At 35.9% G+C, this 24,548-nt stretch overlaps 1 protein-coding gene across 1 annotated transcript in view; it reads right to left on the reverse strand.

Annotated features, from left to right (window-relative positions):
* Positions 1-24,548, reverse strand: part of MON2 (MON2 homolog, regulator of endosome-to-Golgi trafficking) — a 144,250-nt gene that overhangs the window by 37,384 nt on the left and 82,318 nt on the right. The window contains exons 26-28 of the mRNA XM_027854154.1: positions 22,854-23,482; positions 8,329-8,472; positions 7,241-7,369 (exon numbers count right to left, since the gene is read on the reverse strand). Coding sequence (XP_027709955.1) covers positions 7,241-7,369; positions 8,329-8,472; positions 22,854-23,482 — 902 coding nt within the window. The remainder of the gene's footprint in view (positions 1-7,240; positions 7,370-8,328; positions 8,473-22,853; positions 23,483-24,548) is intronic.

Genomic DNA, 24,548 nt, shown 5'->3' on the forward strand with positions numbered 1-24,548 from the left:
CAACTTTTCGAAGGCTATGCCAATACAGTTAAACTCTGGTGGGTTCTGCCATTAAACCAAGTTTGCTTTCTGAGGACCAAGCTAGTTACATAAAGAGAGACTCATTACCAGTAGGCTGGCCACGCAGCTGTGGTAATCCAAGAAACAAAGAAAAAGATAAAATGACTCAATCATGTGTAGCCCTTTAACAATTTTTTTTCTTTTTTATTATCAACTTGACAAACATCAACAGACATTAACATTTCAAGATAGAGAATAGAATAGAAAATAGAAAATAAATAATCTCTACAAAACTGAATTTCTACCACAATTGACTTTTTAAGAGTACATGAAATTCAAAACAATAGTAACAAAACTCCCCTGTTTATAGTTCCTTCTATTCTTTTCTATGTATTTATTAGATCTATTGATATTCTTTTGTTTCTTTACATTTTTATTTCTGCATCAATATCATTAGCATTCCATGGTTTTAGTATGTTATCTAAAAACAACAAAAAATATCATTTCTTGGAACATTTGATGACCTTATATTGCAGTACTCATGATAAGAATTTACAAAAGGACCAACGTGAAAATAACTGCTTGCTTCTGTACCAAAATCTGCTACACAAGATGAGGAAGTAGAGAAATTCTAGAAAGAACTTAGTATCTTCTATATCAAATCAACATACTAAATAAAATGCTTGGTGATTTCAAGGCAAAAAGTACATGAGAGATGATGAAAAAAAAAAAATATATATATATACTGAAAAATATGGTTCAGGAATAAGAAAGAAGAGTCCAAAGGATTGGAGACTGTATAGGGGTTTCTCACATAACGCTATGAATTTTCTTTGAGAAAAGAGCAGGAGACACTGGGTATGGAAAACAAACCAACAATCATGAAGCACTTATTAGGCACTATATGTCAAATACTGTGCTTAATGTTGAGGATACAAAGAAAAATCAAGAACAGTTGAAGGAGCTTAATTCTAATTGTGGTGATATAAATAGGTAAATATAAAATACATACAAAGTAGATACTGGATAAGTTTAGAGGGAAAGCACCAAATGACAGCAGGGGGAAAAGAAACTGATTATATTTTAATAAACAGTAAACAACTGCTTAATAATATGAAAGTCATTTCTTATTCAGTGATCTATGTGATGTCGAATCACTGCTTAGGGTAAATACAAAAATCAATACCAAACTAGAAGAATAAAAATGAAAAATACAGCATGCGTTCAAAATAACTCCAATCTGACCTATTTAGAAAAGCTATTATCACCCAAGAGGAAAGAGATAAAAGAATAGACATAAAAAAATACCATTTCCTTAAGGAAGTTCAAACAATGTAAATCAACTGGCACGAGAGACCAAAAAAGCCTATGGAACAACTTTACAGCTAGTAAACAATTTACAGAAATAAGGCAGCCAAGGATAATATACCTCTAGAATTTAAAGTCCTTTATATCCTACAGAGGAGAATGATGAAAGATGATGAACCTCATAAAATAGCAACATGTTCAAAGAAGGCTCAGTGAGTGACCCAAATAAACAGTTAGCTAAAAGGCATTTAAGGTTTATAGAGCATTGACAATAAATAAATGAAGAACAGAAAAGATCTGTAAAGCAATTGCAATAATTCAGGTGAGAACCTGAGTTAGTGTGGCAGACCTATAAGCAGAGAGAAAGGGATAGATTTAAGAGAGGTTGTGGTGGAAAAAGAGGTAATATTTGGCAACTGAATGGATGTGTCAGGAGAGGAAGGTTAAGGAATCAAAGAGGACTAGGGTGATGGTAGGATGCTCAATAGAAAAGAGGAGGTGCCTAAATAAACTGAGTTTTGGGGTAAGATGAGTTCAGTTTTAGACTGACTGAGTTTGAGATGCCAAATAAATCCAATGTGAAATATCCAATAGGCAGTTGGGAGTATAGAACTAGAGCTTGGGCCAATATAAATATCTAAGAACCACCTACACAAAGATGGTAACTAAACTCATGGGAGCTAATGAGTTCACTGAGAGAGTTTAGAGAGAAATGAGGACAGCCTATGGCAGAACTCTGAGTTACACCAACGGACTGGAGATGAAACACGGACAATAATCTAGCAAATAAGATTAAGGAGGCGGCATCAGAGAAGTAGGAAAAGCAAGAGCATTATCACTCCCCAAAATTTTTCAGCCAGAAAAACAAGCAAAAACAAAAACCAGAGAGGAGAAAATTTCAGGAGACCATAGACAACAATGTCAAATGCTGCAGAGAGGACAAAAAGGATGAGGCTTGAGAAAGGATACCAAAACCGGCATCTAAGAGTTCACTGGTAACTTGGGAAACAGCTGTTTCAGTTGAGTGATGAAAGTGGCAGATTGCAAAAGTTGAGAAGTAGTGGCAATGAATGGGAGCAGACAGTTTTTTATAGTTTAGCTATGAAAGGGAGAAGAATGTAAACACAGACACATATGTGCAATATATATGGGGAAGATTTTTTTACTTTTTTTTTTAGAGTGGATCCACATATTTTGCTTGTATTTCTATATAAAACTGGTTATTAAATAATATCCAGTTCTACAAAGAAACCTACCGATATGATTGTGATATCAGTATGAGTGATCTACTCAAGACTGACTGCAGCTAAGTGGCTCAGTTGATAGAGTGCTGGGCCTGGAGTCGGGAACACCCAAATTCAAATCTGGTCTCAGACACTTACTAGCTATGTGACCCTGGGAGAGTCACTTAAACTCTATTTGCCTTAATCCACTGGAGAAGGAAATGGCAAACCACTCCGGTATCTTTGCCAAGAAAACCCCATGGACAGTATGGTCCATGGGGTCATAAAGAGCTGGACATGACTGAACAACAGCAATGATTCAAGAATGAAGACTTATTCATGCTTTATCATATGTCCTTCCATTAAATCCTACAAAAAACATTGGATCAATGTGGTAAAGGCCTTTCTGAAATTCTTTTAACACAAAATGGTGTCCAGTGCAGCACTGAAGAATGCCCATGCTCAGTCTTCATTTTGTAACTTGACTAGCCCATCATCTTTTCTACTCACACATTTCCTAGATATCCCTTATTCTATTTCTTGAAGCAAAGTGGATGTTAATAATATTCTGCAGCATATTTATGCCCACAAAATTCTTCTCCACTGTCCTTTAAGTTACCTATGATTTATATTTGGAAACTGGTATTCTATGATCTACTGTCATACTGCATTACCTTCAGACTATTGGTGTTATTATATGTAACAGAAATTCACAATTTCTGATTTAATCTTCTTCCCTTTCCAATGTTAATTTGAGAGGTTTTACTTGTTGACGATTGTTAAGTTTACAAAAAAAAAAAAAACACTGATGTTAAATGAGGATTTTGTTTCAGAGAACAGATTGGGATCACTGAACAATAGGTATTCATCCACTGGTTTTTCTTCCTGTGTGGATTGTGAAGTCAAAGATTTTTGAGTGACTGTGGATTTAATTTAGGAGGTTTGGAGGATTCTGGGGTCAAATGCAATCAGCAAAAAATCATCACCAAAGAGTATCTTGAAGACCACACTGTCTATATAGAATCCTTCCTCCATCTGATTCTCTACACTTATTATCCATAAAAATGGAAAACACTTTGGTGAGCATACATCTCTCTGTTTTAATGTCTCAACTAAGACTGATAATTCAATGGTTAAAGTTACCATAGTTGCTGACTCTATCAACGAATCTTGTATGAGCTTAATGTACACAGAAAACATAACTTTTTGGAGGACAGCACTTAAAGCTGAGGTCTCCTCTACTGTAGTAAATGGTTTATCAACCATTAACAATAAGCATGGAGTGAATTTTTATTCTTTATGTTTTTTCAGTCAATTGTGATACTTTAAAATACCATTTCCAAAAGTCTGTTTCCTTCTCACATTTTCACAAAGATATTTCTATACACTTATAAATCAGTTTCAAAACAGTTTTACAGATGTAAGAAAATAGGCATATATAGGTAGTTAGTAATGACTTTGCCTTTTTCAATAATAACACTATGCTTTTTTTTTTTACTAACTGTTCTAATTCAGTTGCTCTCATATCTTTATCTTTTTTAGTTCTATTTTGACTTTCTTATGTAACACAACAGGAACAGATCTTAGATCCTAAATATATATGATCCACTGTCACTGATGAAAATTTTTAAAGAACTGATGATAAGATCAGGTCCATTTTATTCCTTCTTACAATTTCATCTTTAAATGACCCTGTTATAATATTTGAATACCTGGGTCTCACACCAAGTTAGTGTAAACACTCACTGGTCTGCTTCAGGTTATTCTTCCTTACCTTTTCTTTTCTTGCACTGTGATTCACAGAGGTTTTATCTCTTCTTCTGAGATAATCTATTTATCTATTTCTTAGTAATTGGTTTTCATCATTACAATTTTGTGAAAACTTCACTTAAATTCTATAATTGACCAGTTTACAGCTATATATAACATTCCTTGATCATATTCCTAATTAAATATAATCATAGAACCTAAGAATTGGAAAACATCTTATACCACACCTAATCCAGGGGTTCTTAATCTTTTGTGTCATGGAACTCTTTGGCAGGCTGGTGAAGACTATGGACCATTCTCATTTTCTGAAAAGGTGGCACAAGAAGCTGATGACCTCTTTTCATCTTGTAAAATCCCTCTGTCCCTAGGGCTCCTTCCTCTGATCAGTCAGTTCCTCCTGGAACCTCCATTTTAAGGACATGTTCTCTCCTTCATTCCTCTCCAGGTTCTGCTCCTTACTCCCTGGAATTCTTTCTCTACCATCTCCTCGGTCTCTAAGTATCTTCTTTCCTCCTCCCTTTCTAGCTCCCTTTTAATATGTTATCTTCTCTCATTAGAACAGTAAGCTCCTTGAGGGCAGGTACTGTCTTTCTTTTTGCTTCTCTTTGTATTCCCAGCTCTTAACACATAAGTACATATTAAGCACTTAATAAAGACTTGTTATATAGAGGTCAAATAACTACAGAAAGTGGTAATCCAATGACAGAGAGAATACCATCTCCTGGGGAAGCCATTTTACTTTTCAAAAATTCTGTTAGGAAATTTTTCCTTACAGAAAACCTAAATCTGCCTTTCTGTAGCTGAAACCCATTACTCTAAGTCAGGGGTGGAAAACCTGCAGCCTCGAGGCCACATGTGGCCTTTTGACTATATCCAAACTTCACAGAACAAATCCTCCTAATAAAAGGAATGAAGAACCTACTAAATTAGCATAATGGACCTCTATAATTGGACAACTGGCTTGGCACCTTACTTCTTTTTGGTCCTTATATTATACTGCTATTGGGTCCATTTACACTTAGAAGAAATAGTTAAACCTCACTCTACTTTTTCATTCAGATATTCTTGAATTAAATCGGAAGTTAAGCATAGCAGACTGACCAAATCTGAAATATTTAACACCAAAAAACATTATTAAGGATGATTTAAATTATAGAACCTTCAAGTCAACAAATAAGCTGGATCTTTTTAACCTCAGAAAAGTAAGTTTTAGTTTTAACATAGTTTTAATATCCAACCAGTTCAATTCGAGTAGCACAGAGTGTGGATATGAGTTATTCTTTTACCTGAGAGCAAAGAGGGTTTCTCAAGTTTATTAATTTCTTTAATAGAATAAAATATTAAAGTTTCATAATGCTGTCATGTTTTGTTATAATTTAGTAGCATTATGATTTCTTATTCATTCACTTATTTATTTGTTACGTGTGGGATATATGGATGTTGCTTCTGCAACATTAATAATCACTTAATCACAGTTTGAAGTCAGAGAAATAGTTTTTTTTAATTATTATTATTTCCACTAAAAAACCAAGTGGAAACCTTAAGGAATACAGTCTGGGGGCTAGATGAAGTTGAACAAAAGGGGGTTATATTAGAATAAGAAAACACTGTTGGTGGTGAATAGACTAACCAAGGGGAAAACCAGTTCTGAGGTTAACATAAAAAGGAGTGTTCCCAAGCAAGGGCCTGAGCCACAGAATTGTGGGGAATGGGAGATGTAATTAGGGGTGGAGATTCACATGGGGAAATTAGGCCCTTCAGATAGGCTATAACCTCTATAGTACCCAGCAAATGGGGAAACAGGAGAAGGAAATTTGAATAGAGAATAAAAAGATATGCATTTGTCAATACACTGCTCTCACATGTGTGTTCTTACACACACCTTCCCAGTTCGTTAATAAAGCTTCTTCCTGATTCAACAATGGCTTCATGGAATTTGTAATAGTGATATAGATAACATGTACAAGGCACTGTGTTGAGCGTCTTGTGGGTTACAAAAGCATGCACGACTTATGAACTGAAATAACTTATAATGCAGTATGAAAGAATTTATTAGTCTAGTAGTTGCCTCTACTTGGCATTAAAAATTTTTAAACAGAAAAAGTACAAACCATTATATTAAATTCTACTCCATGTCAATTCCTTAATTCACTGGGTTTTTTGTTGTTTGTTGATTAAAATTCTTTACAACACCATTTAAATACATATTTTTTTATTTGGACAGGACTTGTGGTTTCATAGGTGTGGGAAATATCTGTTGAGGAAACTCCTTCTACCAATGCAGAAGACAAAATATTGTACTATTTAGATTCTTAGAGATTTGACTGTGTAGCACTTAAGTGACTTATGTCAGAGTTGGCAGTTGAATCTAGATTGTCCTGAAGTCAGGCCTTAATCCATCATGTCATGAGCAGTTAATATTTTGAATAAAAGGTTTTTCTAGTTTGACAGAGGTTGAAACAAACTTAACAAGGAAGAAAGTGAAATGTATAACACAAAGAAATTTATTCTTTTATACATTTGGTGAATGAACATAATCTCCTACTAGGCAAGGAAATAAATTTTATCTAGAAATGTTTTTTGTAAAAGCATTACATTGATATATTTTTGGTTTTAGTGCAGATTTGGGAAGAAAAATTAAGTTAAAAATGGAGATGATGTGTTTCAAGAATTTGGGTCTATATTTTTGTGAATATTTTTCTCTTTGAAAAGATCTAAGAAAAAAATTTCCAACACATGATTGTATTTAAATAAATCAAGATTTTACAACATAATTTGTCATTGACTGAATCTTGCTCAAAACTTCTGAAAAGCAAATTCACCAAACCAACAAGTTAATTTTACGTAAAACTGCCTTTATAAGCAATATTAGCTAGAATGACCTATAGAATCAATGAATGATTTCAAAAATCAAGTACAAATAAAATGATAAAAATTACCTTTATAACATTCTGAAGCACTTTCTCATTCACTACAGCTTTGTGACAAGCTGTTTTTTGGTATAAATCCACCACCACTTCTAAAGATCTCTCTGCAAATGGTACATAATTCAAGGCTACCCATTCTGCCTAGAAAACAATATTTTAATATGAGTAAACAAACAGAGAATAGATTAAAAATCACAGGTTTTCCAAAGAGCAAAACTGTTATAGACCTCAAGTCTTGGTTTTATGTCAGATTGCCACCTTAATGCATGCAAGTTTTTCCAAAGAATGGATTTAATATAACCCAGGCAAAAATAAAACAATTTTGAAAAAACCCAAAAAATTTAAAGTTTTCAGCATTTGATGGGGACTTGGAGATGTGCTTTATTAGCTAAAATGTCAAAACTTTCCGCCTAATAGGTTAGGACAATTTTTAAGGAAATTTAACTCACCGGTGCAAATAGTTGGATCTATTGTGATTCCATTGTGTTGCAGAACAAATAGAATGAGAAAAGTTAATACATATGTTAAAAACTATCTTTCAAAAACTATGTAAAATTTTACTGTTGAGTGAATAATCAGCATGTGCATGCATTCAGAAAGCTATTTTTCATAAATTAAAAAATTACAATTTATTAATTATTCATGACTCTGAAAGTTCTTCAAAAATCGGTCCAACTGCATTTCACACCAGTATGGGAAACACCGGTTAAACAATAATTTTCCTGGGTGCATCTGTGGTTGATTCTTCTTTCCTGGTTATTATTTATTTAGGAACTATTAGTTTGGGGGATGTGGAAATTGCTTTTTTAAGGGGGTGAACACGGTTTTGGGGGGAATGCAATTAAGAAGTTCAAAAATTTAGGGGAAAGAGTTAAGAAAATCAGCCACTCTGATAAAAGAAAGGGAAGTCACAAACAGTAAAGAAACAGTCTATATCAATTAATTTTATATAAGCTTTTCAATGATAACAGAAACAGGAAGTCCTGTTTAGATGTGGGAAATGGCTTCTGTCTGGTCAACCAATATTCATCTTAAATGGAACTGCCTATATTCAAATGCCATTAAATCTAAAAGCATAGATAAGATTTCTAGCAAATTACCTGATTATATTTTGCATTCGCAATGTGCTTTGTTTCCAGCTGTCCATACTGTGGAGGTTTACAAGAAAACTCTACAAATGCCAGTAACTGGTCAAATATTGCAGGATACATTATTTGCATGTTTTCTGGACCTATACAGATAGCCTAAAAAAAAAAAAAAACCAACAACATTATAATGAAAAACCCTTAGGTCTGTGAAATTTCTAAGTTTTAAATAGTCAGGGAAAAAAATGTAAATCCCATCATAAAATAATGAACTACTTATGGTTAATGCTGGAATAATTAACCATTGGCCTCTAAATCATCCTTTGATGGTATTTATCATACATTTCTGAGCTTGTTTCTTTATCTAAAAATTGGGGATGATAATTTCACTATCAACACAAAGGGGTGTTTGTAAAACTTAAATGTGAAAATTTAATATTATTATCTGGAATAATAACTATTCCTTCTCAAACTTTTACTTTATTCTTACATTCCTACAGGCACTGGGAGATACACTTTTTCTCTGACTAAAAGTGGACACGGCCTTTTCAGCTGTTCCTAAAACTCAACAGCCAACAGAATGTATGGCTTTTGAGAAAGAATACAAATTATTATTTTCTCAACAAGACAAAAACTCATCTTTATTCCCAGAAAAGGAACATGCCTAATATCCACAAACCCAACTATATTAACATATATAAATATATATGTGCATACATTCCCATGTGGATGTGAACACATGCACACTCCCCCACATAAATACATATATAAAGGAACAAAAGCCATTCCCAAAAGATAAATCATCAAAGAATATTAACAAAAAAGTTCTCAAAAGAATTTCAAAAGAAAAAATGTTCCAAATCAGTAATAAGAGAAGTAACCTTTATGCTTCACCTCACACCCTTCAAATCAGTAAAGATGACTAAAAAGATGGTAAGAGTCAATGTTGGAGGGATTTAAAATCCCTATGTCCTTGAATTATTCGTTTTCTTTGAGAGTTCACTTATGGCTTGTTCAATTTTTCCCCCTGAGATTAGGTTGCTTAAAGTCCTTATTTGTTAAGAGTTCCATTAATCTAGGTATTTTACATTTTTGTAAGTATTCAGCTACATTTTTTAAGTTATTGGTTTTGTTTGCATATAATTGGTCAAAAAGCATCAATTTCTGCCTTTCTGCATTCGTTTCATTTTTGTTCTAGTACCTGGTTACAAGTGCCATAGAATACAGAGAAATCTTTATATTCTTTATGATTTCCACTCAGTAGTTGCTAGAGGACTTGGATCATTGCTTACTTTTCTAAAACCCTATTCAGATCTTTAAGGTATTTCCTATTTATCTTTGTATTAGATGTGGCGAGGTCTGAAAAGGGAAGAGTAAAGCCCCCAACAACTATTTCACCACCCATTTCTTCCTGTAGCTCAATCTGCTTTTGTTACTTAGATGCTATCCATTTGCATATATATTTAGTATTCATAGTGTTGGCTTCTTCCTCTGTTTATACATATAGTACCTCAGTTCTTATAGAGGCTTAGTGCAAGGGCCCGACTTCACCGGTTCCTACAGCCTGGGTCTGTGGTCAAAGTCTTGGCATGGAGATGGGAACTGAATGCAGTTCTGTCCACTACTATAGTCTGTAGCTTGAAATTATCTCTGGGAACTCCCCCATCCTGGCTCCACTGGCTTTTATTGCTTCAAATTTCAGCCCTCAAAGTGGCCTGAGACAGATAATGCCGATTTCAGTATAGTTTCTTAGGACATTCCTAAAACTCAGCTCTGCTCTTTGACTATTTCCCTGTGAAGTCATTTACTCAGAATTCTGTGGCCCTAGGTCTATCAGCCCCAGATGTCAGCCCTTAGCATGGCCCCACTAGAATAATACTAACTTCAGTCCAGTCACATAGGCTATCTCTGGCCATGCTGGGCTTGGCTCATTTCCTTGTGAAGTCAACTAATAGGGGGTCCCTGGCTTTAAGCTCCTCCAGCAGCCCCACTACAGAGGGCACTGGCTTCAGGTATTTCCTGGGGATCTTGGTCCCTTGGTCACACTGTCTTTGGCCCAGATTCCTTGTGCCAATACCTCAGGAATCCTGGGTCAGAACTTGATTTAGGTTCCATTTCCTTGTGCTATAATTCATGAGAAGGAAGGACTCTGGCATTTTTCTTTTGTTCTTCACAGGATTCTTTCTCATCTTTACTAATGTTCATCAGGGGAAGCTGGGGTTGATTAGAAATTGTTACTTCACTATTTTAAATGGAATTACGGTTTAGCTCGCCATAATTTAGCATCACCTTAAAGATACCAGTTTAAGTCCCAAGAACACTAGACTTAAAGGATCTTGGTTCAAATCGAGGTTATGGCCCTTACCACCCATATGGCCAGAGGTGAATTACTCCTCAGCTCTATGAAAGAGGTGGACCATATAATTTCTTAGGTCCTTTCTAGCTCTAAATCTGCAATCTGTGATTCTCTAACTTCTTCCGTGCTACATACATATCGACACAAAGTTAGACGGTTAACCTACTGTTTATATTTGACTAAATTTTATGCTTTTGTGGAACAGCAGAAGTTATCTCTTAAAAGTAGAAGTGGGAAAATGTCAAGGTTCCAGGAGATGGGAAGGAGGCATTAGAGAGAATGAAAATTCCTTCAAGCCAGAAAGACAAAAGTATTCTATACTAGACAAAGCTTATCAACCAGACAGATGGTAATTATATGTAAACCAAGATGATGATTTAATAGTATATTTAATTTTAGAGGTTTCAAGATAGCTAAATTGCAGCACTTCTTTAGAGGCAAATATGACTGATAGATATCATTAAATGCACTGAGCACCTTTTATGTTTAATATTGTGCTAGATGCTGTGCAAGTTAGAAAAGAACTATAAAGACTTAGTTGCTGTCCTACAAGCACTTGTCACCTAGCTGGCATGACCAATATAATATACATGAAGCCACTCAACTATTTGTTATTCAGTCTTTTCAGTCATGTCTAACTCTTTGTGACCCCACTTGGGGTTTTCCTGGCAAAGACACTGAAGCGGTTTGCCATTTCCTTCTCCATCTCACTTGACAGATGAGGAATTGAGGCACATAGGGTTAAGTGACTTGCCCCACAGTCACACTGCTACTAAGCATTTGAGGACAGATTTGAACTTAGAAAGACAGGTCTTCCTGACTCGAGGCCCAGGGCTCTATCCACTCGGCTACCTAGCTGTCTCCATGAAGTCCTACATGAAAGAATAACAATGGCAGGGTCTTCATTAGACAGTCCCACCCCTGCTCCTCCCCCCACAAAAAAGCAGCAGTTAAATGCAATGGAAAAAGGTTTGCATGCCCTAAGGAAGCACTATGCTTCGACAGGCACAGCACCCCAACTGAGTCTCTTCTCAGTAACTTAGGCAGCCTTCACTTAACCATGCTGTACAATATGTAACTATGGAGCACTAGATGATATCATAAAAATGAGAGGAGGGATAAGAGCATAGATTCATTAAGAAAACTCTGAACTTAACTTTCCTCTAAAGCAGGTGCTCTTAATTTTTTGTGCCATGGACTGTGTTGTAAGTCTGGTAAAACTTATGGATTGCTTCTCAGAAAGAATTACAAAGGTAATCAATTATATACTTATAAAAATATATGTATGAAATATAATTATAAAAAATGGTTTTAAGTTCACAGATGGCAGGGTAAAAATCTCTTTTCAAAAGTAACATTAATCTTTTTGCTGTCAATCTTTCTTTTTTTAAAAACATGAAACTGAAACAGTACTTAAGGAAGGAATACACACATACACATCTCATACACATACATATGTTCACACAGCCTGTATGTATCAGAGGCAGGATTTAAACTCTATCTGATCACCACAGAGCAGCCTTTTGGAAATGGGCTTAGTAATCAAAAAAGAAAATCATGTAACTGTAACTATATTTCCTTAGCCATTTTAGTTCTGAGATACTAAAATAAAATACAGAGATAATAAGATATCCAAAATACTACCAAGTAGATTTATCAACTAAGATAAAACTAAGATTCCAGATCTTAAATTGTATTAAAAAGCAGCAATCATCAAAACTGCTTGGAAATAGAGGGGAGGATCAGTGGAATAGGTTAAACATGCAAGACACAGTAGTCCACGACTACAGTAATCTATTATTTGATAAACCCAAAGATCCCAGCTTCTGGATAAGAATCCACTCTTTGAAAAAAATGGCTGGGAAAACTGGAAAAGAGTATGGCAGAAACTAGGCATAGACCAAAATCTCACACCATATACCAAAATAAAGTCAAAATGGGTTCATGATTTAGATATAATGGCTGATACTATAAGCAAACTGGGAGAGCAAGGAATAGTTTACGTGTTAGATCTATGGAGAGCAGAAGAATTCATGACCAAACAGGAGATAGAGAACATTATGAAAAGCAAAACAGATCATTTTGATTACATTAAATTGAAAAGTTTTTGCACAAAGCCAATGCAACTAAAATTAGAAGGAAGGTAGAAAAACTGAAAAACAATTTTTACAACCAGTCTCTCTGATAAGGGCCTCATTTCTAAAATATATAGAGAATTAAGTCAAATTTATAAGAATACAAGCCATTCCCCAATTGATAAATGGTCAAAGGATATGAACAGACAGTTCTCAGATGAAGAAATTAAAGCCATCTATAGTCATATATATATGCTTGAAATCACTATTGATTAGAGAAATGCAAATCAAAACAGCTCTGAGGTACCACATCACATCTATCAAATTGGCCAACATGACAAAACAAGAAAATGATAAATGTTGGAGAAGATGTGGTAAAATTGCAACACTAATGCATTGTTGGTGGAGTTGTGAAATGATCCAACCATTTTGGACAGCAATTTGGAACTATGCCCAAAGGGCTATAAAAACGGGCATACCCTTTGACTCAGCAATAGCACTTCTAGGCCTATATCCCAAAGAGATCATTCCCAAAGAGATCATACAAATGGGAAAAGGACCCATGTACAAAAATATTCATAGCAGCTCTTTCTGTGGTGGCAAAGAATTGGAAATTGAGAGGATGCCCATCAACTGGGGAATAAGTTGTGGTATAAGAATGTGACAGAATACTATTGTGCTATAAGAAATGATGAACAGGCTGACTTCAGAAAAACCTGGAAAGACTCGTATGGTCTGAGGCTGAGTGAAGTGAGCAGAACCAAGAGAACGCTGTACACAATAACAGCCATGTTGTATGATGACTAATATTGATAAACTTAACCCTTCCCAGCAATACAAGGATCTAAGACATCTCCAGAGGCCTTGTGATGGAAAATGCTATCCACATCCAAAGAAAGAACTATGGAAGTTGAATTGCTATTTTTTTTTCTCTTCTGTTGAGTTTTGTTTCCTCTTTCTGATGGTTCCTCCTATTGGTTTTAATTTTTACTTACAACATCACTAATGTGAAAATATGTTTAATATGAATGTAAACGTATAGCCTATATCAGATTGTGCGCCATCTTGGGGAGGGGGATGGGGAGAAGGGGGAGAAAAATTTTAAACTCAAAAGCATATGGAAGCGATTATTGCTAAATCAAAATAAATTAATTTTAAAAAAAAGAAAAGATATTAAAAAAATACTACCAAGTAGATTTATCAACTAAGACCAAAAAACAACAAAAAGATACTAAGAAAAACAGCTACTTGGACATTACTCTAAAGCTACAACTATTTTACTGGTAATCATATCTCTAAGGATTTAGAAAAAAATCTGGAATTTTAGAAGCAGTAGGGGCACCATCTACATTCCATTTTAGGGGGCAGAGCCAAGATGGCAGAATAAAGGCAAGGACTCATCTGAGCTCTCCCCCAATCCCCTCCAAATACTTTTAAATAACGTCTCTAAACAAATTCTAGAGTGGCAGAGTTTACAAAAAGAGTCAAACACATTTTCTAGCCCAAGCTAACTTAGAAGGTCAGCAGGTAAGGTCTGCTGCATCAGGGTGAAAGTGGAGCCCAGCCCAGTGCAGGCTGTGCCAGCACAGACCTGGCCCCAGCAAACCTGGATCAGGCCTGGGGGCAACTAAATCAGTGGCAGTCTGCAGACCTCTCAGCCCACAGATGGTAAGGGGGACAGACAACTGGTCAGAAGGAGATTTACAGGGGTCCCTCTGCTGGCACTGAGGTCAGGACTCTGTTGCATTGCCTGTACTTGGAGCTGGGTCGCAGTCCCAGGGCAAGGAGAAGCACTAGCACACTAGAACTTGTGGCCACAGCCGAGTGGGGACCCTAGTCACCGTTCCAAAGTGGAAAAGAGTGCTTGTGTTTGCTCAGAGGGCAGAGCACAGGCTAGGAGACCACCTTGAAAGGTCCCCAGAATTGTATCTGAAAATAGCTGCACGGGTTCAGCTAGGTGGTGCAGTGGATAGAGCCCTGGAGTCAGAAGGACCTGAGTTCAAATCCAGTCTCAGACAAGACACTTACTAGCTGTGTGACCCTGACCAAGTCACTTAACCCCAATTGAAAAAAAAGAAGCTAAAGCTTGGAATGGTGACTTCTCCACTCTGGAAGCAAAGCCCCACTTCAGCAAAGTCAAGAAATAGGCTAGAAAATGCGCAAATAGCAAAAAAGAAAAAAAAAATCCTGACTATAAAAAGCTGCTATGGGGATAGAGAAGGTCAAAACACAAACTCAGAAGACAACAAAGTCAACCCTCCTACATCCAAAGCCTCAAAGAAAAATATCAGTTGGCCCCAGGAAAGAGACAACAAAAAGAAAACGACCTATATGTACAAAAATAGTTATATATTTTAGCGGTGTCAAAGAATTGGAAATTGAGAGGAAGTCCATCAACTGGGGAATGGCTGAACAAGTTGCTGTATATGATTGTAGTGGAATACTATTGTGCTTTAAGAAATGATGTGCTGAATGCTCTCAGAAAAACCTAGACAGACTTATACGAACTGATACAAAGTGAAATGAGCAGAACCAGGAGAACACTGTACCCAGTAACAGCATCTACTATAAATAACTTAGCTATTCTCAGCACTACAATGATCCAAGATAAACCTGAAGGACTGATGATTAAAGGTGCCGTGCACCTCTAGAGGTAGAGCCTGAATGCAGATTGAAGATATTTTTTCTTTACTTTCTTGATTTTTCTTGGGTGTCTTTTTTTTTTCTTCTTTTTTGGTCTGTGGTTTCTTTCACAGCATGACTGACATGAAAATGTGTTTTGCATGACTTCCCATGTGTAACATGTCAAATTGCTTGCCTTCTCAATGGTGGGGGGAGAGAATTTGGAACTCAAAATTTGAAAAATTTAAAATTATTTTTATATGTAATTGGGAAAAATATTATTTGGAAATATTAGTTAATTAAAATTAAATTTAATTAAAAATATCAATGGGGAAAAATAAAATATTAAATTAAACACGCAAAAAAAACCCTCTCTAAAACATTTTAACATCTATTAAACGGAAATCTCATCATGGTTAATTAAAAAATGGGTGCCTTTCATCATCAAACTATGTTTCAATGGTAAAGAGACATTAGTGGTACAGTATTACAAATTCTAGGCCAGTGGTGAGGTGCTAGAAATTGGCTTCTCAGTTTTGAATTCATTTATGAATACTTCCAGATTCGGTCAGTTCTCACTTTCAATCAGTTTAATTTCATATTTTTTCAAGGTATATAAACATTTAAACATATGAATTAATTTAATTTAGAATACAACTGGCATTCAATCACTTCATAAAAAGAAACATCATAGGATAATAAATTTAGAGATGGAAGGGACCTTCAAGGCCACTAAGTTTTCCAAAACCTTCATTTTAAAGATGAAGATACTGAGGCACAGAGAGGTTAAGTGATTTGTCCAAGGTCAAACAACTCAAGTCTTTGTGACAAGATTCCACATCTTCAGTCTCTCTAAAAACAGGATTTTTAGGGTTCCCTGGCTATCACTTAGTGTAGTGTAGCATGCCATAACATGTTCAATAAATATCTGATGGATTTAACTTAACTGTATTGTTCTCAAGCCAGGTAACTCTAAACTATTCATCAGAAATGGTTTTCTTTGTTGTAAAAAAAAAATTTTTTTTGAGGGGGTAGGAGGCCGTGTGTCCCTATCTCATCGAGTCTGTAAGTTCAACAGCAACTCACAAGGCATATACCAGTACTGATCTACACAGAAGCTTTTAGCCCACCCCATTGTTCTGACTTGAGCCAGTTCTTGTCCCTCCTTAAGAAGCTTGATAGCTCTCTGCTCCTAGGATTCACTATATTGGTGCTGGACTTAGTGCAGACACCCAGTGGAATTTAGCACTACTACAGCCCAGGGATCCTGAACTCAAGAGATTCAACCAGCCTCAGCCATCCCCTGCAGCGGTGATACATGTTGGTATCACCGCAACTGTCCTGTAAAATATTTATTAGTTCTATTTCAAATTTTGTTGCTGGAATGGCTTCATGATTTTTCCCCCCAGCAGAGATGTCAAAGATATTTTAATTTTAATTGTTTTAAAAATGGCATCTTGTCCATGGTATTCCTTCTCTTACAGCAATCTTTTTTTTTATATATATGAAAGTATAACTGGATTATTAAACCAATAAACATAGCACAAGGCAAGTCACAGAGTAGGTGTTTAATAAATGCTTGTTGATGGTTAAAAACACATCTGCTACCATTTTCATATGCTATTTTTGAAAAAGGAAATTACTGGGTAAAATTAATTTCTTAGTCAATACATTTTACTTTACAGGAAAGGCAAATAAGCAATTAGTAATTTGTATATTTTCAATTGTTTACATTTAATATTAAAAGTTTTTCAACAAGATAACTTGGGACTGCAACAGTGTTTTTTCTCTCTTAAACTAGTATGTATTTTTAAGGGTAGATTTTAGATACTTAGAATTCTGTGCACATGAAAATTGATGGTTACACAAAAAATCCAAGGCTTCAAATGAATGCCAAAGTCAAGCAACAAACATCAAGAAAGAATGGGACAGGCCAAAGAAATCTGTTAAAAAAAACAAAAACAAACAAAAGAAAACCACCCCCTCACCCTCACCATAATAGCCAGTTAACTGTTAGCTATAGGGCAATCTTATTTGCTTCCATAAACACTGCAAAGTTCAGGAGTGTAAAAATGTTTATTGAGCCTCCACCTATGTAAGTTCTAAGCTACAGGGCAAGCTATATGGCAAGAATTATTTTACCACTGTTTAAGTTGGGGAATCATACAGACAGTTTTTTCGGTGCCTCTTAGGGGGTCACAAAATTTCACTCCCCTCCTATATCTGAAATCTAGTAACTATGATAGACTTCTAGAACTGAATAAGAAGAAAGAGATTACTCTAAGAAAGCTCACTTTCTCCCTTAGTTTTAGGTTCCCACAATTATCACTTCATGAATCATAACCTCCTTTTATTTTTTAGGGACTGGTCTCCATATATCATGAGGTTGGAAGTACAGCAGACACTCAACTCCAATCACATTGCTTACTGGCATAAGACCTTTGACCTATTCCATTTCCAACCTGGGCTGGTTAATCCCTCCTTGGGTAGCCTGGTAGCCCTGTGCAAGATCTTGAGGACTCACCATATTGGGGTCACACTAAGTATGAACATTTCATAGACTTTTAGCATACTCTCGAGCGCCAGAGATCCACCAGCCTCAGCCTCCCTGCAGCAAGGATTATTGATGCATGACCAAGCCCTGCCATGACCTTTTCAATTAGACTAAAATGGCCACTTCTAAATCTTTCACAGAGGGATGTATTACTGCAAGGAGCATACTTTGACTACAGAATACTAGGTAGTCTAGAGAACTGGACTGTACTATCAACTCTGTCTCTAACTAGCTATGTGATCTTCAGTCTTATTTCCTTATCAGTAAAAAGGAGGAGTTGGACCAGGTGAGCCTCAAGGTGTCCCTGAGCTCAAACGCTTTCCAGCTATATCTGAATGGCTGCCATTGTTTGATAAGAACACACTCACTCCAACATCACGAACTTTTTTTTTGGAGCATTAATTTCATAAAGAATACATATTTAACCTATTAGATTTATGCTGTCAGGCTCTCCCTGCTATTATGTAATTCCTTTATTTCTTAATGATTCCCTGTCCTATCGCCTCTTGCACCTACTTAAACTGTCCACCCTGAAAACTATCTTTACTGCCACACACAATCTTACAGATGACCTTGACTTCCATTTTACTGAGAAAATGAAGACCATCCAGCATACATTCTCTCTTCAACATCAAAATTTCTGTTTACATCCCTCCTGTCTCTAAGGTAAAGATGGTTCTCCTTATCACTCCAAGGCTAACCTATTCACCTGTGTATTTCATCCCAATTTTCTTCTGTCTCCTCTAAGATCTCACTATAATATAATCCTTTCTTTTTCTTATATCCTCAGTCTTTCCTTCTACCTACAAATATCCACAAATTTCGAAATTCTTTTAAAAAATACTTTCACTTAATTATGCCAAAAGACTACAAAACTGCATATCCTTTGATTCAGCAATACTACTACTAGTTCTGTATTCCAAACAGATAAAAAGAAAGGGAAAAAGACCTATTTGCACAAAAATATTTATAGCAGTTCTTTTTGCAGTGACTAAGAATTGGAAATTGAGGGGATGCCCACCAAGTGAGGAATGGCTGAACAAGCTGTGTCTTACAATTGTAATGGAATATTATTTTGCTATGAGAAATGATGAGCAGAATGATTTCAGAAAAACCTGGAAAGACTTACATGAACTGATGCAAAGTGAAGTAAGCAGAACTAGAACACGGTACACAGTAGCAGCAATAATGACAACTGTGAATGACTTAGCTATTCTTAGCAATACAATGATCCAAGACAATCCCAAAGGACTTGTGATGAAAAATGCTCTCTGTCTCCAGAGAAAGAACTGATGGCATTTGAATACAGATTGAAGCTTTATATTTTTCATTTTCTTTCTTTTTCTTGTTCAAGTTTTCTTCCACAAAAAGAATAACATGAAAACATGTTTTCCACGATAGCACATGTATAACCTTTATCAGATTACTTACCATCTCAGGGAGGGTAAGGATGGTGGAAGGAACGGAATTTGGAACTTAAAACTTAAAAAAAAAAATCCAGAATGTTAAAAATTATTTTCACATGTAATTGAAGTAAAAATGAAATATTATTAAAAAAAAATACCTTCCCCATGACCTTGCTGGTGCTCCCTCAATTTACCTTCCTGTAACTCTTCACCCTTTACTGTTTAATATTCTATGCGATGCATGAAAACCAGGATCATGTCATATCTAAACTTTATAAATAGTTCTAATCAGTGGCTAAGAAGGTACTTACATGTTTACTGAATTGAATTGTAACTTAGTGAACAAATAATCATTACTTGGTGTCATACCAAGGGACTTGTGGCTTTCCAATATAATTTGAATTCCAACCCTATCACTAAACTGAAACTTCTTGTAGATGACCAATGATGTCTTGATAAATACAATGTCTTTTTCTCAGTCCTTTTCCTTCTTGATCAATCTGAAAATTGACATTGACAACTACTCTCTTCTTCTAAATGTGAGGCAATATGTTATAGTAGAGATCTCTTGCCTTATAGCCAAGAGAAACTGAGATATGAATCCAGAGCCTGATACTTAACTACCTGCATGAATGTGAGCCAATTATTCAAGCTTTCTATACCTGTTTCCTTAGCTCTAAAATGAAAGTAATTATACTTGTACTATCTACCTCATAAAGTTGTTGAGTTCAAATCAATTAGCATTCATTAAGTACTTACTATGTAAGTAAGGCACTGTGCAAGCCGCTGGGGATAGAAAGACAAAAATGAAATAATAACTGCTGTCCAAATATTATGTCCAAATATTATATTCTAGTGGGACAACAGGTAAATACAAAATATATACTAATTATTTGGTGACAGGAAAGTTTAACAACTGGAGAGGTCAGGAAAGTCCTAAATGTAGGAGGTGGCACCTGAACTGAGCCCTGAAGGGAGCTTTGGATGCCAACAGGATAAGGAGATAGAGTATTTAAGGCAAGGGAGACAGTGTCAGAAGGCATGAAGACAGGTGATAGAATATCACATACAATGAAAATCAAGTAGACCAGTCTGGTTAGAATACAGAATGCATGAGAGGAAGAACAATGTGAAACAAGCCTGGAAAAGCAAGGTTGAAATGAGACTGTCAGAGTCTGCCAAACAGACAAACTGCTACTTTATTCCAGAAGGAATAGGAAAGGACTTAACTAAATCCGACTTATACCTTAGGAATACCAATCTGTAAGTTCTGTTGGGGACATGTTGGCGAGGTGGGATAGACAGGGAGACAAATTGGGAGGCTAGTTCCATAATCTAAGGGTATGAGGTAATGACAGCCTAACCTATGTGGAAACCATCTGAATTAGCTTAAAACTTGGCAAGTGATTAGATATGGAGGGTGGGGGTATTAAAGGAAAGGGAAGTATCAAGGATGACTTAAGTAACTGAAAAACTCATAGTTTAAAATGCAAGTCAGAAATAAGGGTGAATTTGGGGGAAATGGTGCTATCCTTGGATGTCTCACATAGACACCCTCTTCTCTTTTTTCTCTATGCTATCTGACTTGGTGATCTCATTAGCTCTCATGGATTCAATTGTCATCTCTATGCTGATGATTCTAGTCTCTCATATCCAACTGTCTCTTAGACATTTCAAACTGAATGACCTGGAGATATTCTGAATTAAAAATTTTCAAAACTGAACTCATCTTTCCCTAAAAATGTTCCATTTGGGGCAGCTAGGTGGCTCAGTGGATAGAGTGCTGGCCTTGGAGTCAAGAGGACCTGAGTGCAAATCCAACCTCAGACATTTGATACTAGCTGTGTAACCCTGGGCAAGTTACTTAACCCCATTACCTAGCAAAAATCACAAAAAAAACAAACAAAAAAACCCCTTCCATTCTTTCTAACTTTCCTACTGCTGTCAAGGACAGCAACATCTTCCCAATCAGCTAGGCTCACAACATAGGTGTCACCCTCTTCTTCTCACTCACCCCCTAAATCCAATCTGTTGTCAAAACTATCAATTTTACCTTTGTAATATTACTCAAATGTGTGTCCTTCTCTCCTCTGACATTGCCACCACACTGGTACAGGCCCTCATTACTGCAAGCCTAGACTGCTACAACAGCCTACTATTTTTGGTCAGCCTTCCAGAGGTCTCTCTTCACTCCAGGCTATCTTCTACTCAGGTGTCAAAATTATCTTCCTAAAGAGTAGTTTTCATTATGTTTTCCCCATCCCCACCCCCAAGTTTAGTGGTTCCCTATAGGCTCTAAGACCAAATATAATATCTTCCTGTTTGGCATTTAGAGTCCTTTATAACCTGGTGTCCTCTTGCCTTTCCAGTCTTCTTGTACCTTACACCACCTCCTACCCCCACATACTTTTCAAGCTAGTGATGCTGGCCTCCTTACTTTTCCTTCAACAAGACATTCCATCTCCTAATTCTCAGCATTTTCAATGGTTGGCCCCCTGGCCTGGAATACTCTCCCTCCTAATCTCTATCTCCCGACTTTCCTGGCCACATAAAATCCCACCTTCAACAGGAAGACTTTGGCTATTCTCTATAACTCTGGTGTCTTCCTTCTGAGGATTATTTGCTATTTATTTCATATATGGCTTGTTTTGTACAGAGTTGTTTGCGTGTTGCCTCATCCATCAGATTGTGAGCTTCTTAAGGGCAGAGACTTTCTTTTTTTTGTCTTTGTATTCATAACACTTATGGATACAGATAGTAGGCACTGGCACACAGGTAATTAACAAATGTTTAATGACGATTAGTAAACTACTAATATGCAAATTTTCACTATTATTAAACTGTAAGCTCTTGAAGGACTATATCTTAATTTTTTTTTTAAGATTCATTTTAAAATTTTCAGTTCCAAATGCTCTCCTTCCTGCAGTTCTTCTCTCACCCACCGAGAAGGTAAGCAATATGATGCTCATTACACATGTGAAATCATACAAAATATATTTCCGTATTAGGACTGTATCTTATTAATCTTTATATCTTCCCCAAAGTCTAGTACAATAAATTCCATACAGGAGATGATGAATAAAAGCCTTTTTTAAAAAAAAATGCTTTTTTGAATGAAATTTTCTGATTCAATGAGATAACTGTACTTTGATAAAGGCCATGGGACACTTTCTACATATATACTGTTGATGGAATTACTTTTTAAAAAATTCAAAAGATTTTATTAGTAATTTGTCAATCAGACATACTTGCCAAACCTTATTTCCCCTTAAATGGCATTCCTTCCTACGTAAAGCTGTAGGACCGTAACCAAAAATCCTGAGAACACAAACAAGATACAGGGACTAAGATAAATTTTTTCTTAAGCAGACTCAAAGTACTTTAGGTATCTCAGATAATTATGGACAAAATAATTGGTTCTCAAGAAGTATTTTTAAGGATGACTTTATCTTTAAATTATGTATCATGAGTGTAAAAAACCACAGAATAATCTGCATTGCTATTTAGAAGGCATCTAAAATTGTTACCTTTTGGAGAACATCTAGAGCTGTAAGCACTGCTTCCTGTAAACTTGTCAAAACTGCTTCAGTGTATGATGGAAGGATGAAAGGAGAGGCATCTGAACTGATAGGGACAGAGACAGCACTGTGTAAGATGATACCCAACTTCTGAAGATCATCCATGCTGAAGCCAGTTTTTATATGTTGGTAGAGAGCTGGGAATATCTGAATTAAAGCTGTAAGAAAAGGCTGGCTGGGAATAAAAGTTAGTTTATCACAAGTAAGAGGTGGCTTAGTACTTTCTGATCCAATTCTATACCAGGTATTCCATGCAGCCCACCAGAGATTCAAATCTTCAATCTCATCTGTAACTATAGATGGCTCAGATCCAGGGTATCGTGCAAGTCTTTCTCCAATGGAATCTGTTCTCATAAATGGCCTACTTAGACCAGGAGCAGACATTGGTCCTATAAGGACAGGCACAGGTACATTAACTGCTGGTGGTGTCTCAGGTTTATCAGAATCTCTCATGGGGGAAACAATCTGCAAAATTTCCTGGAAACTTTTCAAAGCAGCCAAAGAAACTTCATTATTTTTGCTGAGTGCAGCTGATTGTATATGATCAAGAAGAACATCCCAAGCTTTAGGAAAATCTCCTATAAAAAAAGGAGAAAAAAAATTAGTTAAAAGGTGATTAACACATGTAACATATTAATCAAAGAGACACTATTAATTTCTTGTTAAAATTACTTTCAGAAACAAAAGTAGATGGGTCAGTTAGGTGGCGCAGTGGATAGAGCTCTGGCCTTGGAGTCAGGAGGACCTGAGCTCAAATCCAGTCTCAGACGCATGACACTTACTAGCTGTGTGATCCTGGGCAAGTCACTTAACCCTGACTGCCTCACCAAAAAGTGCAAAAAAAAAAAAAAAAAAAAAAAAAAGAAACAAAAGTAGATAACTATCGACTAGAGAATGTTGAAACAAGTTGCAAAAATTCTGAGAAGCATGGAAAGACTTAAATGAGCTGATGCAAAATGAAGTAAGCAGAATCAAGAAAGCAATGTATACAATAACTACAACAATGTTAAAGAAAAGAAAAGCAACAAAATAATTTGAATGTAAAGCTGCAAACTTATAAATGATCAATTTGGTCCTAAAAAGATATGACACCTTTCTCCACTTTGCAGAGAGAAGCCCATGAATGTGGAATATTGTACATCGTGCTGATTTTTAATATGTTGGTTAGTTTTGCAGAATTATCTTAAATTTTTTTTTTCTTTTTTAAAATGTTAGTGACAGAGATAGCTCTCTGGGAAGGAATAGAGAGAGATATAGTAAGAAAAAAAATTTTAAACATAAGGAAAAAGTTATTAGAAAATTATACTTAAGTTTTAGTTAAAATTCCATTGTATTTTTCATTACCAGCTTTCAACTTTTAATCATTTGCTACCAACAAGGAACAAAATGCAAAGAAGTAATAAAAGTACACCAATCTATTTTATGAAGAATACAAGATTTTGTCATTAATGTAGGTATTCTATCAAATGGATGACAACCCAACAACTTCACAATCATTTTTCAAGAGTTTCTGTTGCCAGAAAGGTCATCATTGCTAGGTTGGTGCTTAAATAGGAGCCACACATACAGTCCATCATTACTAAAGGAGTATTTGAAGCTTTACTCATTTGAAAAGGCCTACCAGAGATTGTGCTGTGCTGCTTA

Source organism: Vombatus ursinus, unplaced genomic scaffold, assembly GCF_900497805.2.
Source record: "Vombatus ursinus unplaced genomic scaffold, bare-nosed wombat genome assembly UNPS02010320.1, whole genome shotgun sequence".
Taxonomy (NCBI): Eukaryota; Metazoa; Chordata; class Mammalia; order Diprotodontia; family Vombatidae; genus Vombatus; species Vombatus ursinus.